General features: G+C 34.9%; 4 protein-coding genes across 4 annotated transcripts; 3 read left to right on the top strand and 1 right to left on the bottom strand.

Annotated features, from left to right (window-relative positions):
- Positions 1-861: 861 nt before the first annotated feature.
- On the top strand, positions 862-2987 carry LOC149730138 (sorting nexin-2-like). Its single transcript, XM_089886695.1, has one exon. The coding sequence runs from the start codon at positions 928-930 to the stop codon at positions 2491-2493; it is 1566 nt and encodes a 521-aa protein (XP_089742821.1). The 5' UTR covers positions 862-927; the 3' UTR covers positions 2494-2987.
- Positions 2908-6597, top strand: LOC149730137 (uncharacterized). The gene is made up of 6 exons (XM_089886702.1): positions 2908-3048; positions 3537-3609; positions 3832-3894; positions 4995-5169; positions 5390-5567; positions 5959-6597. Coding segments are annotated over exons 1-6 (675 nt in total). The 5' UTR covers positions 2908-3046; the 3' UTR covers positions 6143-6597.
- On the top strand, positions 6591-8016 carry LOC149730136 (vacuolar ATPase assembly protein VMA12-like). Its single transcript, XM_089886704.1, has 2 exons — positions 6591-6758; positions 6967-8016. Exons 1-2 carry the CDS (start codon positions 6612-6614, stop codon positions 7414-7416), a joined length of 597 nt encoding a protein of 198 aa, XP_089742830.1. The 5' UTR covers positions 6591-6611; the 3' UTR covers positions 7417-8016.
- LOC149730135 (uncharacterized) lies at positions 7814-16941 on the bottom strand. Its single transcript, XM_089886678.1, has 21 exons — positions 16782-16941; positions 16513-16588; positions 16077-16191; positions 15585-15764; positions 15161-15304; positions 14524-14653; positions 14255-14381; positions 13738-13967; positions 13364-13524; positions 12911-13079; positions 12371-12564; positions 11986-12108; positions 11640-11794; positions 11232-11373; positions 10753-10887; positions 10339-10552; positions 9799-10049; positions 9542-9686; positions 9245-9359; positions 8881-8960; positions 7814-8604 (listed from the first exon to the last, which is right to left on the bottom strand). Exons 1-21 carry the CDS (start codon positions 16825-16827, stop codon positions 8468-8470), a joined length of 3069 nt encoding a protein of 1022 aa, XP_089742804.1. The 5' UTR covers positions 16828-16941; the 3' UTR covers positions 7814-8467.
- Between the last annotated feature and the right edge of the window lie 343 nt (positions 16942-17284).

The following is a 17284-nucleotide window of genomic DNA, read 5'->3' as shown; positions in this document are numbered from 1 at the left end:
GGCACGCGTTTTGTAAAACAAGACAATCATGGTATAACGACTGTCGCTGCCCTGACACGCAGAGACAAATTATTGACGGTCTTTTATGGTAAAAAGGATTTCAATTTCCGAACTCCGGTAGACGCTGTACGTGGTAACTTGTAAACAGGCACGCGTTTTGTAAAACAAGACAATCATGGTATAACGACTGTCGCTGCCCTGACACGCAGGGACAAATGATTGACGGTCTTTATAGCAATTCCAACCTCTAAACTACAGTATGAGCTGTATGTGGTAACTTGTAACTGGGCGAGAGTTGTGTAAAATAAAATAAGACACCCATGTTGTAATGTATGTCGTTGGCCATCCACGCAAAGACAAATAATTTACAGCAATATTGACTCTTAACTTCTGTACCCCTTAGTTCACGTGTACGTAGTTTTGTGTAAGCGCAGTAATATGTGTAAGTGTGGAAATTCATTATCCGCATTTTAAGTGATTTACTGCGGAGAATTTCAGGGTAGCACGTTATAAGTATACCTGAGCGCAATTCTTATCATGTGATACTGTTTAAGGTTTCTATAGAATACTTGTCTTCGTTATTTTTCGTACAACATTACAGTATATATATTTGTTCTCGCATTCTGTCTCTAGTTTTAATTTGTTGTAGCAGTTTCGTGTTATGCTAATTGCTATGAAGAGTTTATTTATCAGCCTGTAGCCTATTCTGCACCATGTGTAGTAAGACTTGGCCCGTCGTTAGTTTATTATCCCCCACGTTCTCTTCTATTCTACGTGGGTGAGGTCCTATAACATGGGACTCCTGCCACTCCATATACGAGATTTGGCATACACCCTCTTTCTGTGGCCTGTAAATTAACATTGTTTGTTTTTTATTTACAGTGAAAAGTGTTGACTTAGATAGATCGGTAAAAATATTTCAGCAAAATGAGTGACAGCCGAGAACCGCCTCCGTTTGATGATGAAGAAACAGAAGAAGTTGGGAGTGAGATTGCTCCAGTAGAAACAGAGATCAACCTTGATGATGATGCAGCAGAAGAACCTGTCAATCAAGAGGAAAGTGTCAAACAAGCCGAAGTTGTTTCTCAAGAAGAAGTTGTCACCAAGCCGACAGTTGTTACTGAACCTGACCCGGTTCCGGCGGTTAAAGAAGCCGCGGCTCCGGAGCCGGTAAAAGTGGAGCCAGAGTTATTGGATGATGACGATGATGATGATATGTTTGAAAGCGCGTCTGCTTCAGCAAACTTGCCAAATATTTCAATTGAAGTTCCAACCAAGTACACGGATACTGCTAAGGATGATTATAGCAAAGCATCTCATAGCTCACAGTATGATTCTAAAGTAAATGATATCACTATCCAAGTATCCGACCCACATAAGGTAGGAGATGGTATGAATGCTTATATGTCGTATAGAGTTCGTACCAAGACCTCTATCCCAAGTTTCAAGCGAGCAGAACTGGCAGTGGACCGGAGGTTCAGTGATTTCCTTGGTATTCATGAGAAGTTATTGGCAAAACATCGCCACGCTGGTAGAATAGTCCCGCCCGCCCCTGAAAAAAGTATAGTCGGCATGACCCTAATTAAAATGTCGAAAACCGACGAGGAAGCTGTTTCGATTGATTTTGTTGAAAAAAGAAGAGCAGCTTTGGAGAGATATTTGAACAGAGTTGCGAGGCACAATACACTTGTGCAGGACCAGGATTTCCGAGATTTTCTTGAGCAAGAGGAGCTGCCGCAAGCAACTAACACCAGAGCATTGAGTGGAGCTGGGGTCATGAGGTTGGTGAAAAATGTTGAAGGTGCTTTGAGCAAAATAACTATCAAGATGACAGAAGAGGATTCATGGTTTGAAGAGAAGCAACAACAAATTGAAAGCTTGGAACAGCAGCTTAGAAAGTTGCACGCATCCTTTGAAAGTCTTGTGCATCATAGAAAGGAGCTTGCGATCAACACTGCACTTTTTGCAAAGAGTTCGGCAACACTGGGAAATGCTGAGGAGCACACTGCCCTGTCTCGTGCGCTTGCGCAACTTTCCGATGCGTTCGAAAAAATCGAGAATGTTCATCAGGAACAATCTAATACAGATTACTACGCTGTGGCTGAAACACTTGCTGATTATCTGCGTATTATTACAGAAATCAAAGAGATTTTCATGGTCAGGGTGAAGAGCTGGCAAAACTGGCAGAACGCAGAGCAAAACGTTCAAAGAAAGAAAGAAGCTGAAGCTAAGATGCAAGCCTCTGGAAGGACGGATAAAATCGCTCAAATTCAAGCGGATATTAAAGAACTGGAAGCGAGAGTCCAAACATGCAAGAGCGATTTTGACGAGCTGTCCGCAGAGATAAAGAAAGAGATGCAAGCTTTCGAGCAAGATCGCGTGGTGGACTTCAGACAGTTAGTTCTCATCTTCCTTAAGAATCTCATGAAGAGTCAGGAGCAGAACATTAAGAATTGGGAAGCATTTATGCCAGAGGCAAGGGCCATTGCTTAGTGGGGGAAAGGTTCATTATATTAACTGATTGATAGCAACACATGTATTACTTCATTATAGTAATTCTAATATTGATATAAAATGTCATTTCTGATATCATACTCAGCAGTTTCACGTCTTATATTACAATACATTGTGTGCCAGAGTGTGAGTTTCACTTTATATTTCATAATTGTAACATGTTTATTTCATTTTTGTATCCCAAGAGTCATAACTCAATGAGAAAAATGTGTTTTGTAAATAACAAAAAATTGATTACACTTTAAAAGCAATTTATGTCTGTAATTTTTTTCAAGCTAAACAATATTTTTGGTCGATTAAGTAGTTTGATTTCCTATTACCTTTCAAAAGTGCAATGTGTGTTTGTGTAACTTGATGCAAATATTATGTTTCTGTGAATTACAGAAGTGCTTAATTTGAAGCAAGATATTCACACATAGTGATTCATGATTGAGTTAATAACATTATACTCCATGTGTATTACTCCTAGAAAATTGTTGTTAGAGTTGTTTAAAATGATTTGAAACTGGTCAAGTTAAGATAACTGAAGAACATGTAAGTCTTTGTTTCCTAAAATAAGTTTGATTAATTATATTTAATTAGATTCTTACCTAGGGGTCAGTTTTTTTTTAATAAAATCTTGAGTGACATTTTTTAAATTCACTTCATCAAACATAGGGTACCTTATTGATTATTGTGTCAATTTACTTTCGTTCTGTCTGTTTGTATAGACACCTAACAGTGAAAACCTATGTTATATATAAAAGTTGAAGGTATAAAACTGGGATGCTGCCTAAGTATTGTTACACCTTTTATTGCAGTGTACAAATTTTCTGCTTGGCTTAAAAACAATAGCCCTAACTTGCAAAATTGCGTACACTATAATTTGGAAGTAGGCATGAGGTGTATGAAACAAGACTCCCATGTAATAACTACTGTTATTATCGCTAACCTTTTAATGCAGTCGCAGTGTAAATAAAAGTATGTCCCCTCTTTTTCACCAATATTATTTGTACATGTTCGTGACCAAGTATTTACTCCAGGGCATCTTATTGGAAATCTCAACCCAGAAAATTTTGCGAAGTTTGTAAATGTTGGATCGGTGACAACAAAGCGGTCAGTGAGTTATTTAAAGACTTTATTTATTTTATATTTAAATGGGAGCAGCGCCAAGCCTTGACCCTTTATCAGGTGGTTTACATGCAGGTGTGCTACTCACTCCACCACAGCTATTATGTTATGCAGTTAATATTTTTCCTTTTTAAAAATGGTGTACGTTTAAAGTTCTTTAGTATGATACTGCATTCTTAAAAATATTATTTATATGTTTTTATTCAGAGCATAGACTTTCATGAACGAGGTAAAAGTCACCAGGCGAAAAAGGAACGGCAGATTGAACAAGTCAGTTGTTTGTAAAATATTAACCAATATTAAGTAGTTATGTACCAACCACTGCCAGTGTGTTCATACATACAGAGTAATCGAGTCTAAAATAAACAACTCGCAGGAAATATAACTGTTTGTGTATTTCCTTTAAGATTGTTTTTGTTTTTCTTAAATAAAGTACCACTAAAATGAATGAGATTCAATGTTTTATGCAAGGGATTTTCATTTAGGTTTGTAAAATGGTAAATCAATAACATTTTTTATTCATAAACCAAACAATAAACTTTATATTAAACCTTTTATTTTAAATTTGTTTGTATTTGTATCTCAATTTGTTTAACCACTTCATCTATTTATTCTATTATACTATACATTTTTAAACCTTCTTGATTAATACACACCTAACAGCAGGGTAAAAGCTGTTTTATGATTAAAACTAGGGTTCTAAAACATATGATGTTACTTCCGTTTTAAAGTGCCTAAACACACCCCAAATGTACTTCGCTTTAATCGATAGAGTGTGTTTTTCTAATTCCAACGACACCTTACTTGTTTTAATCGGTTCTGTATAACCAAAGATATTCCAGCTCAAACACCGTGAAATTCAAAAAACTGATTTGAAAGTTGCGTGGCGAAAAAAATTGAGAAGTGTACTACCCACGTGACAAACACGTCACAAAATTGTTGAAGCGTGGCCGCTCTCATTCAGAAAGGTGAGAGGCAGTGTTTTCAGCGAAAAACGCGAGAACAAAAAAAAACGCAAAAAAGCACAAAAAAAAACACAGGTTTCGCTTTTACGAATGAATCAGTCACGTGACTAGTACGTTCCTACGTCACAATCACGGAGCTCGTAGTAAAAAAAAGATAGCGCTAGAGATCACTGTTTGAGGACGAATATCTCCGCCTATACTGGACCAATTCTAATAAGCAAAGTATTTTTGGAATCAATAAAACGGTCGTTTTATGAATTTACCATAAAAAATAAAAGTGACGTGGGGTGTGTTTAGGCCATTTAAAAGTTGAGCGACATGCTACTCCAGACATTCCTGACTTGTGAATTTTGTTATTAAAAACGAAAGAATAAATAAAAAGGAGGTTAAATCGTTGTTATCCAGATAAAGAAGAATAGTAAACAACAACACGCAACAAACCAGCGAGCTGATGGATATTTAAAACGGATGGAATCAGCCGCTATACAACAATATAGGAAAGACCTTGAATTGCAGGGATTAAAATTACCTGCCCATCTTGAACCAAAGAAACCTCAACCTTTGCCACAAACTAGTGCAGGTCAACATTTTATTGTTTACTGAGTTTTTGTGTGTTAAGCAGCTATGCTTTTAACTGGTGATTTTACTCAAGTAGTTTTTACCCAAACTGTGGGTATATGGACTGTCGTTTGTGGTAATTCCCTTCTCTTTCTTGTTATATTAATTAACTTAATCTTTGCTACTGTAATTAATCAATTTTTCTACTTTGCACAAAATTTATGATTATAATTTAAACACAGCATCCACGGAACACCTTATTGCAAAACCTAAGAAGCGGAAAATTCAAGACACAGTGGCCCATGTTAACCCTGTAACCACCAACACATTCAAACCACCACCTAAATCATCTACATTTAAATCATCATCATCCAAGTCATCACACCCGTATGGTAGTTGGGAGACCGTGGAGAAGGAAGAGTATGTTGTTTGTTGATTATTGGTTTCTCAAACGTTTATATTTTTTTAAGATGTTCATCTAAAAAGTAGTTTTGTGTTTTGTACTTTTAGAATGTTATTATTCATTTTTGGGATGATCATGTGATATAAAGGGGTGATTTTTCTTTTGTTGCATTCTTGCATAAGGAATGGTATTGCATGAGTGAATCCAACTTATTTATCCCGCATGATGGGGAAACGACAGTTGTTACAACACGGTGTTCTGTTTCATACACTTTGTACTTGCTTAGGAGTTACCGCGTTTGTAACTTATTGGATGATTAAACTGATTATATTTTCGATTACATTTTTTATTTAACTTTTTAATTACTTTTTTTGTATCTTTGTTATTATAAATATTGTTGTTTTTCAGACCTGAGCCCACATATGAATACGAAGCTCCTGTATTTGTTAAGGAAGTTCCTCCCAAGATTGAATTCGAGGAAAAAACTGTTGTTGCCGCTTCCGATGATGCCGTTTTCGAAGTTGTTGCCTTTAAAAAAAGAAAAACAAATGTTAAAAAAAGTCGGAACATGCGAAAAAAAGATGATTCTTAGTTTTAATTTGCGCGAAACTTTATTTTGAATTTTTGACAATATTGTTACTGAGGTGCTTGCAAATAACTAAGACCATAAAAAAGCCAGTTTCATATTTTCGCCAAATCTAGAGTGGCAGGGTTGGCAGGCTCACTCTGAAGTTTTCCACAACGGAATAACTAATAAATATAAACATTACAACCATTTAGTTAATGTTTCAAAGAAATGCATGGTTAACTATTCCTTATTCTCATGTATTAAAAGTTTTAGGGATATTTAATCTTACAATTTTAGAAAGTACATCTAACTCCCTGGTTGAAATGTTTACTGATTAATGCAGTGCAAAAATCTGCTTTCCCTGCCACACCAGGCTTGGGTTTATAAGGACCCTTGGTAGGACATAAAGCACTGGCGTTGGATGTTTTGTATTTAGTTTCATCTCATTTAGTAACATCATGCTTTTTATTATTTTAGAATATTGCATTTAGTGATGGGTAGTGAGTTAAAACTTAAGTTTACTCCCAGTTCGTGGGAAAAGTTAAAATTATTCGCTTCAAATGACGGATTGCCAGCTGAAGTAAAGAATGAAATAAATTGTGAAGAAAATTTTCAACTTTCAATCAAGACAGTGATACAGGTTGGTATGTTTTTCATATCATTTGGTTTAACAACTCTCGGTGAACTGTGGGATTTAATATTAAGTGTACGTAACTTATTCAAGTTTTAAAATACTCTTAAATGAATCCAATAACTTACTTTCTTAACTGATTGGCTGGTTTGGTAAAAATAATTGTTAAATAGATGTGCAATTACTACATATTAACAATTGTGAATTTATTTTTTAGTTTTCTCGTTGGAAATGCAAGAATCAATCATTAAAACCATGTTTATCAGAAATATTACGTAATAGTGATCTTATTTTCCCTGAACTGGAAAAACCGCCTTCAAATCCAGAGTTGGAAAAAAGATTAAAAAAACTGCGCGCTGCTGAAGAAAATTATCGATACAAAAACATGGTGTCTAACATTACCACACCCACTGGGTTAAAAAGTGGCTCAAAAGCCCCCGTTATTAGTGGTCTCAACTTTGCTGTGACCATGATTGCCACTGTATTTGCTACAACTTTCATTCTAAAGTCGCTTGTGCCAAACTTAATGTTAAGAGTTGGTATTGGCGTTGCAGCAGCCACTGTGTTGTTGTGTATTGAGATATTCCTTGCAATACGTGGAATGGAAAAGTCAGAACTTGAACTAAAAGAACATAAACAGAATTTAGAAATTCGTAAATCTAAATGAGAAATTGTTAAAAATCTTCTGACATCTGATTTCTAATGTAACTAATAGTATATTCTTTTTTGTTGGCAATGTTGCACAAAAGCTAATTTGGAACTTAAAACTTCTGTTTTGTCAACATGATAAAAACATAGTTTTGTCTGCATAGTTTCTATTTAAATGAAAGACTGGTGATACCTTTCAATGCGAAATATATCTCTCGTAGTCATAGTACAGTTTGTCAAACTAAATTGTGTCTGTATTTTGTAGCATTTAATACTGAACTTCGTTAGGTTATCAATTAAACCTGTGCCATTGGTGCAATTGTTATGAAATCTTGTTGTTCAATGAAAACTCAGTATTTGTGCAGTTTTTTTTTTTTTTCTACTTCTACTTATATTTTAGTTACCATTACTATGAATGCGGTAAATTAAAATATATATTCAACAATTGCACTGTGAGTATCTCAAAACGTACTTGCTAAAAACCTTAACGGCACTAAACAATATTTTACAGTGAAGAATCAAAAATGATACAAAAAGTGCAAAACTATAATGTCTAATTCCAGTGATTATTTGTAAAAATATATCATGTTATAAATACACAATGATAATATGTAACAAGTATTACGACAGTGCAGAATTATGATGACTTGCAAGTATTATTGCTTAGTCACTGTTTAAGACAGTGATATATCATGTTTAAAGTTGGTTTGGTCGCCTACTACAGTGGTTATAAAGCATTTTAACTGCTATTATTTAGACTTACAAAAAGTTGTTTGAAACATAGTTTTGAAAATTGGGTAGTCAAAGCTGTGTTATTAGTTTACGTTTAATATTTGGTATTGATTTTCGTTATTTAAACTACAGTGGTTCACAAAGCATTGTAAGTGTTAGTGGAAAGTTAGTTCGTTTTATTGTATGCTTACGTCAGTTGGAGAAAATGTAAATTTGAAAATTGGATACCCAATAAAGGTTAGCTACTTTATGCTTAATATTTAGTCTATTAAGAGATATTTGGTTACATTTGATAATGATATGGTATGTTTGGCTTGTCACAAAACAGTCTAGAAGATTTAAGCAGTTGAAGATTGTTGTTGATGATCATTGAAGATGATTTGTGTTGTTGGGAGATCATCTGATGAATCGCTATCACGGTGAATCGTTTCTCGAGTTTTCATTGAATCACTTGTCACCGGACGATCATCAAATCCTTGTGAATGAGATAAGTGTTCATATATGAAAAGTGTTCATATACCAAGTGTGTTAATATAGGAAGAGTGTTCATACATAAGTCGACTCGACAAGTGTTTTTACATCTTATATGTTGACTTTTTAGAAAAGTTGATGAATGTTAAAAATTAGATTAAAAAATACACGAAAAAAGGTTTGTAAACATAAGCTGGTATTTTGACATAGAAGTAAAACTAAACGTTTATGTAACTAACTGTATATAATAAAAAATAAGTCTATTTATAATTTTATATACCATATGTAGATGGAACTTGTAAATGGTTTGTTCTGTTCACTAATTGTTCAGTCATTCTCACTGATGCTAACGAAGGTTCCCTGTTGATATACAAAGATAATACAACAACTTCTATTATTTCAACTCCATAGACGTATGTGGTTTAATGGTTACAACCTGTGCTACTAACTAAGAAGACTTGAAGATAATTTAATCTAGCAGTCAGTATTGAGTTGCATAAAAGATCTTAAATTGTCTGCCATACACAAAAAAACACAAAGTTACATATGTGGAAACTCATAAACGGGCATGAGATGTATAAAACAGAAAACTCAAGTGAGGTTTTCGTTCCTGCGTGAACAAATATATTACATACTCTCTCTACCTTGATGTTTGGAAAATATTTTCCAAACTATTTGCTCGTTTCAACAAAGCAGTTTTAACATCTGGTGTTAAGTTTGTTGTCCCAAGTTCCCCGAACACTTCAACTATTGCTCCATCTGTTGGTGGAAAATAATCCTTTAAATTTGAAAAAGTGACTCAGTTTGGGTTAATTGATCAAGTCTGGTCAAAATTATTTACCAAAAAATATGAAAAACAATGGACAGAAAAAGCATATTTAGTTTACTGCAGATATAATGAAATAAAACACCATGTTATATCACACGCCAACCCCACTAACCTGGCAATCTTAGAAAGTGTCGATATATTTCACGCAGTCCATCCAGATGTAACGTATGTATCGCGATGTGCGTCGTAACTTCTTCAACTTTCTCTCCTTTCATTGGATCTATCTCTTCACTCCAGATGTAATCGTAGACTGTTACCTGGGGTAAGATAGGTGTAAATTATTTTTTACTTTTATAAATGGGTGAGGTCATACAGTGATGCATTCAAGCATATCCTACTTTCCACAAACCCTATAATGACATCACAAACCTTCCTTCTCTCCCCATCCTCCCCTCTCCATTGTTCGGCCTTCTTTACAATGAAACTCAACTCCTGGTTACTCAACTCGAGGTCATACGGCACGAAGAAAGCTTCCTCCTTCCCACAGAGTCGGTGGAAGACATCAAGGATCCTTCCATTGTTATGAAGCTTGAGGAAGTATAAATACAGGATGACGAACGCTGTGAACATCACTACTGCATACAGGAAGATAACCATAGGGATGCCGATCACTCCTGAGCCTGCAAGAAGATATAAATATATATGTATATAACTTATTTATTTTTACGTGGCAGGGTAATGGCAATCGTTATAGCACGGGTGTCCTGTTTTATACACCTCTTTCTTGCCCACGAATTACTAGGTATGTAACTTTTTCGGTGATTGTTTTGAAAAATGAATTAATGTAACTTATTTATCCGTCGTTGCCCCGCCACACAAGATTAAAGAAGTTACATACATTCTGTATGAAATAGTGGTAACTGTAAATAAACATATAACAAGTTATATAAAGTATAATATAATTAATACCTTCAACTCTAAGGAAGTGCCAATATAGCTTAAATGCATCTCCGATAGGTTGAGATGCGGAGTTGGTGTATCGACCCAGAGCAGCATCCACGATGAGGATCATAATCGGATCAAAGACGACCCATAAGGAGAAAGCAAGGATCAACTTGGAGAAGATGAGAGGGAATGATCCGAGAGCTTTCTGGCTCACCCACGAGAATAATACAAGCAGAACCTGGGGGAAACATAATATAGTTTTGATTTATCTTTTCGAAAATAATAGCAAAGATTATGTAAGAAGGAAAAGAAGGGAATCAACAGCAAAACAACAGTTGTTAAATTTCCAGTGCCATGCAAAATGGCACAACGTTATCATTGGTATCAGTATTGAGTATCAAATCCTAACAATTTACATCCACACACAATATATCTCACCTGCACAATGATGTTCGATATTGGGCCAAGTACAACTTCACCAACTTCTTCAGCTGTTGTTAGAAGATCAGCTTGGTAGTTCAAGTTAACGGTGTATGGGAAGAATATGAAGGTGTTGACTGGTAGTCGGAGTGCCTGGGTAGGTGAGGGGTGAGGAAGCATAGGGATGGATGAGGGGAAGATTCATTTATGACAATGAAAGTCGTTATAACATGGGTGTTTTGTTTTATACACCTCCTGCTGCTTACAAGTTAGGAGTCACAACATATATATATATATAAAGCAAAGTTGCTCATGTGGTCACTAATGGGTTGCCCAAAATGTTGGCCATACAATGAAAATAATTCGCTTTTTGCATACGTGGTGACTTATAAGTGGGCACGAGGTGTATAAAACAAAACACCTGTGTTTGATTATCGTTACCTTGTCACGCAAGGGTTAATTAACTACATCTTTACATTTATCCAAAGTAACCCTACCTGTAAAAACAACCACTGCCCACAGTAATGAATGTACAGTCGTGCAAACCACAGCAACACCAACAACAATATGGTTATCCAGAAATCTTTGGTTCTCCAAAGTGAAAATCCCATTTCAGAAATAAACATTCGGCTTACATACCTATAATATATATGAAAAAACATGTGGAATTAACTAAAAGTGATATTTTTAATTATCAACTCTAAAACTGTGCTGTAAAAATACACGCTACTATTTCTCAAACTTAGTGGTCAATAACTGTAACACCATCTCAATTGTACCACCCTGGGTGCCGGAATAACAGACAAACTGTGAATTAAACCTCAGGTCCCATGATGTTCCACCCTATAGAATCTTTTTAACCAAATAAAGTAGAAAAAAAACATTCAATTTAAAAAAAAACTCACTCAGCTCTATCATAAGCAACCCTCTGTAGTTTCCCCTTGCTTGAAAATGGAGGTTGAACACTGAAGGTGTGTCGTTCAAGTTCTTCCATGCGCGTAAGTTTGGGTGGGGGTGGTTTCTTCTTCAAATGAGGGGTTTGTGGTAGAAGGGTTGTCACCTGGGTGGGTAAATGAATAAATGTGGTTTATTTTGTCTCTGTAGGCACGATAACCATTTAAAAAGCAGGATAACGAAAAGGTTTATAAAAGCAATAAAAAGGGGTAGTAGCGGTAAAACGGCAGTTGTTAAAACTTGGTCATGGAAAAAGGCGTGACCGTTACACTCTATTTATAGACAACATAAACTAACCTTTGCATTATAATCTTCCACTGGGTTTTTATAATGAATTTTATAAAACATTCCATTCTGTCCTTTCACTGGAATTAGTTCATCTGTGTCTTCTGAATCTTCGGAATCCAAATCTTCAAACAACTGAAACAATCAACATTATTTATAAAGTAGATGTAACTTATTTATCCACGCGTGGCAGTGCAACTCTAAATTATAGCATGAGCTACATATAGTAACCAATACAAATAACTATTACAATTTATTCCTAAAAAGACACTTGTCTCGCCATAGAAACTTACTCATATAAACTAATACGTGCATATTATACAACACTAGGATAAATGTTCTGACCTAAACTATTGAACAAATTAAATTTGATAAGAAAGTTAAAAAAAATCCGCACATCAACTTTTGGCGAATGTCTTTCCACAGATGTTCGCGACATTTTCCGTTTCCGAAGAACGTTGCTCCCACTTCCCTCGTTGATGGAGCTGCTCATACCGGACTTTACTCCGGATGTGGAAGACGTAAGATCAACTGATGGTCCGCTCTTCCCACTTGTACCAAACTTAATGCTGATGTTGGAACTACGATCATCTGAAGGTTTGTGGCAAGTATTTAGGTATGACTATAAATTGTGGGCCCTGATTCATTTGTATATAAAATCATAGGTGCCAAACTTTTAAAATGAGGGGTAGTTGGCTGCCCAATTCTATAAACAAATTTAACTTTGGTCTTATAGTACATTCTATATGGGTTAGGTTCTTGTCAAGGACCTAAGATTTAGGCCAAATTTGGCCTCATTATCCAAACAATCAAGAAGCCTTATGTAAGTTGTTCATGCGACTGGCGTAAACAAGTCCTAGACTCACCTATAACATAATACATATTAAATGACCTATGGTATGAGACACATATTTCACATAAAGCAACCACCCCACACCTGTAGAAGAATTATTATCTTCTCCATCCTCCATAATCGGTATCTTCTCTCCATCAACAGCTTCCTCAGAATTCTCGATCCTGTCGGGATGACTCAGCAATCCCGATGTAAACTGGAGTTCAACTTCATATTCTTTCTGTCCCGATAAATATCTCGGCAAGCGAACGACCTGCATGAAGTTTCTATTTAAGGGGAACAATATAATTCGTTGCTGTAGCACAGTGGTGGGTTCACCTGCCTTTAACCCAGAGGTTATTGGTTCAAGGCTGGTCACTGCTACCATTGTGGTCGTATGTGACCTTGAGCAGGAATTTACAACAATTGTTCCAAACCAGTCATACCGTAAAAAACATCCACAAAGCTAAATATGTGGTAACTCATATTCAGTTTTGCGTACATATGAAAAATCGACAGTGAGCATGAGGTCTACAACATTTTTCACAACTCAATCACCTGAATATAAAGATTGGATATCCAATGATCAATATCAGATGCTATCAACTTCTCTATAGTTTCATGTTTAGTGATCCTATAATCCATATGTCCACGTAACATAGGCAACTTATAATGGCCTTGCACTATAGCAAAGTTGCTGTCACATATTGGAAAAGCACCTGAGAAAAAACAATACTTTTATTAATTAAAAAAAAGTATTTAAATAGGAATTTAAAAAAAAACAATTTATTCTTTCTTTCTAAGTAATTATGACGAAGGCACTTTTTATCCAATATTAGTACATGCACGTAAATAAGCCTAAAATGTTATCAGTTTACAGTTACACCATTAAACATTTATATTCTATCATTCCCACACAATAAACGACTTACCCCAAGCCACCACTCGATCAATTGGACTGATTGATCCTCTCAACAGAAACAACTCAAACACGAGTATCATTCCAGGTTGAACTTTCCATTGAGGTGGTAACACAGTGAACACACTTTGTTCGAGATGTATCTCAGTGTTAGAGTAATGCCCATCATGATATACAGGTAGTGTAGCACCTCCCCATTGCTGGCCCAACCTTCTGGACCATCTTAATACATGGCCTCCCAATCTATAAGAAGAAATATAATATGTCAATACGATAATTATGTATCAGATTTACATAATATTTGTACAGTGTAGGGGTAATGCTCTCTATATTATTATTATACATAAACAATTACATCAAGACCCCTTGTAAGTTAGTTCAAGGATGATAGGCCAACTCTGACATAAATCTCAAGTCCCATCGCGTGCCACGCAGGACTTTGCCCATATACAATAAAATACAACAGTATATTTAGGTAACAGATCAACTTTTGCCCAAATCTCCACCATAATAAAAACCACACATCCAACCTGTCGTATAAAGATATCATAACCACATATCTTCCCTTAGGAACTTTGTCTCTTATTCCACGAATAGTTTTCAGTTTAATCTGCACAGGTTGTGGAGTTTTTGACCATTCTACCCTCCATCTACGACCTGGAGTTTAAACAATGTTTTTCTGTAGCAACATTACAAATATGATTATAAATTCCGTGTTACAATATTAATAAACAAGGAGTTTTATCTTATATTAACTTGTCTTTAATAAAATCAAATTAAGATGGAATGCCATACCCACCTTTACTATCCCCATATTGATTATCAGCAAGTGTAAGATCTCCATAGAAAGCTTTCACTTCTGCTTGTCGCTTCTCAAGTGCGTGTTTCAGTTGGTTTTCTGACTGTCTAAATGACTTTTGCGCCTGCTCCTGTTAATTTAACATTGAATTTGAATGAATGAATGAATGAATGAATGAATGTAACTTACTTTATCCTCGCGTGGCCGGAAAATGACAGTCGTTATAACACCTCGCGCCAGCTTACGAGTTACCAAGTATGTTACTTTGTGGGTGATTATTTTTTTTTGGATTTTTTTTTTCATTTATATGTATGGCTGATAATTTGGACAACCCATTAGTGACCCCTTGGTTGGAGCAATTGTCGTTAAGTGTCTTGCTCAAGGACACATACGCCCACAATGGTAGCAGCGACGAGCCTTGAACCCATTACCTCTGGGTTAGAGGCAGGCGCGCTAACCACTACGCCACGGCGCCGGACGACTTTATATTTTTAACATAAAACATAAAGTAACTATAAGTTATTCTTTTGGTTACAGTAATAAAGATAAAAAATAAAAGACTTGTCATCTTGTGTAAAACTACCCAGGAAAAAATCGAAATGTTTAAACAAATAAATAAAATTAATTATATTCCTACTTGAAACAATCGCTCCCGTTTAGCAAGTAGTTCTTCTCTTATATTCGCTTCTTTCTGTTGTTCCTTAAGTTGCAACCAAACTCTTTCCTTTGCAAGTTCAGCAAGTTTTGTTAATTCTTTTGTTCTTTCTTGTTGCAAAGCAACCTAGATGATAATTAAGTTTAAGTTCTTGTTTTTAAGTTTAGGGTCTTAAGTATTATGTTTCGAATACCATCGTGATATAACATTATAATTCATTTAACATTGTTTATTAGCCTACTACAATAAATCTTAATAAATAAAATCTAAAAGAGAACTAAAATTACTTGCAAAAATGCATAAAATTACTTGCAAAAATGCAAGTTTTAATGCTCTTCTGAATTAAACTTCTGTTATGTTCTTACATGCTGACAACAAGTGCTCCACATTATCAGATATAACTTACTTGTCTTTGTTGTATTTGAAGATATTCCTCTTTCTGTTTGTTTTCATGTTTCTCCAAATCTTCAATACTGACTGAACCAATCATCAAAATATCTTTCTCAACAACGTGTTCAAAATCTTCCATATATTTAAGTGAGGTTCCACTTTTTTCCATCTCATCTCGAAGGGTTTCAATGTTGGTCTGGATAAAGGTATTTAACTTAGTTATCCTTGCACGGCAGAGCAACCACAGTCGTTATAACACGGGGTTCTGTTTCGTACACTCCATGCCCAAAACAAGTTTCCACTTATGTTCATAATGATTGTATGATTGTTTTTTTCTGTATGGACAGTAGCACACTGAAGTTATTGTTTTTTAAAAAAAAATTGCTAAACTTTGTTAAGAAGTTTATGAAAAACATAATGATTCGTATTTATTTTTATAGAATAAAAAAATGTTAGGTAAAAACATCTAATAAAGTAATATTAATAAATGTCATAAAATTTCAATTACATGATATTCCGGTAGTTTCTTTTTTTCAAATGAAAATTCATCATCTGTGTGTGGTTTGTCATCCAATGTTTGAAGTAAACTGTTCAGTTCATTGTGATTCTGTGGTGGCTCAAACCTATCAAATGAATTGAATAAACAAATAATGCAACTTATTTATCCTCGCATGTTGGGGCAAGCACTATCGTTATAATACAGGTTCTGTTTCATAAACCTTGTGCCCGCTTAAAAGTTATCACATAAGTATCACATAAAAGTTATCACAATTTATTTACTTTTTTTTCATATTTTTAGCATAGCTGACAATTTAGACAACCCATATGAAACTGCATGGTTGGAGAAATTGCTATTAAGTGCCTTTTTCTGCCGACAATTTTGAGCAAGATACCCTGTAAGGAGCAAGCACTCTTTCATGACAAACAATTATTCCACAACCCACCATTCTTCTGTGACATCATCTGGTGTTTCTTGTATGTTTGTAAACTCATCATCATCAATGTTGTGATTTACACCCCCTGGAATTTATACATAAAATGCATATTACTTCTGTGAGCTTATTCAATTACTAAGATCACACCAATTTGAAATATATGAATTATGACAAAAAGACAGTTGTGAGTTATTAGATCCACTATGGAGAATTTATGAAAAAGTACAGATTAAAATTGGTATATTTCTATAAAATTAAGTCACAGATTTTATATAAACCTCTATTTCTTGGAGGACTCGAACTGATAGAAGCTTCTTCATCCATTTGTTATAGTAGTAGAAACATACAGTATACTAAATATCCAATCTATTAGTTGTTCATAAAGAAATTATAAACGAAATATCCTAACAACAATAAATAAACTGTTATAAATTTTGTATTTATACTGATTCTGTTGTATAGATATTTAGAAATAGATTATCCCTATTTGCTGATATCCTAATACATTTAAGTTAAATCATAAAAAATAAAAATCAGAAAACAATGTTCCATACTGTGTTCATGCGTTATTAGTTATTCAATAACACAGTCATTCAGATTATTAGGATTTGTGTCAATATTTGGTTAATGGAAGAATCCATGTCAATATAAGAAGACAAACAAAAGACGTACTGTCTCTATGTATACAAAGGTACAACACGTATAAATTTATAAGAAGCACCAAGACAACCAATGTAAACAAAACACAAAGCGCAGTGCTGCCCAAAGTATTTCAAAAACG

This window comes from Ciona robusta, chromosome 10, assembly GCF_009617815.1.
Source record: "Ciona robusta chromosome 10, ASM961781v2".
In the NCBI taxonomy this organism is placed as follows: Eukaryota; Metazoa; Chordata; class Ascidiacea; order Phlebobranchia; family Cionidae; genus Ciona; species Ciona robusta.
This window is presented reverse-complemented; position numbering and strand designations above follow the sequence as displayed.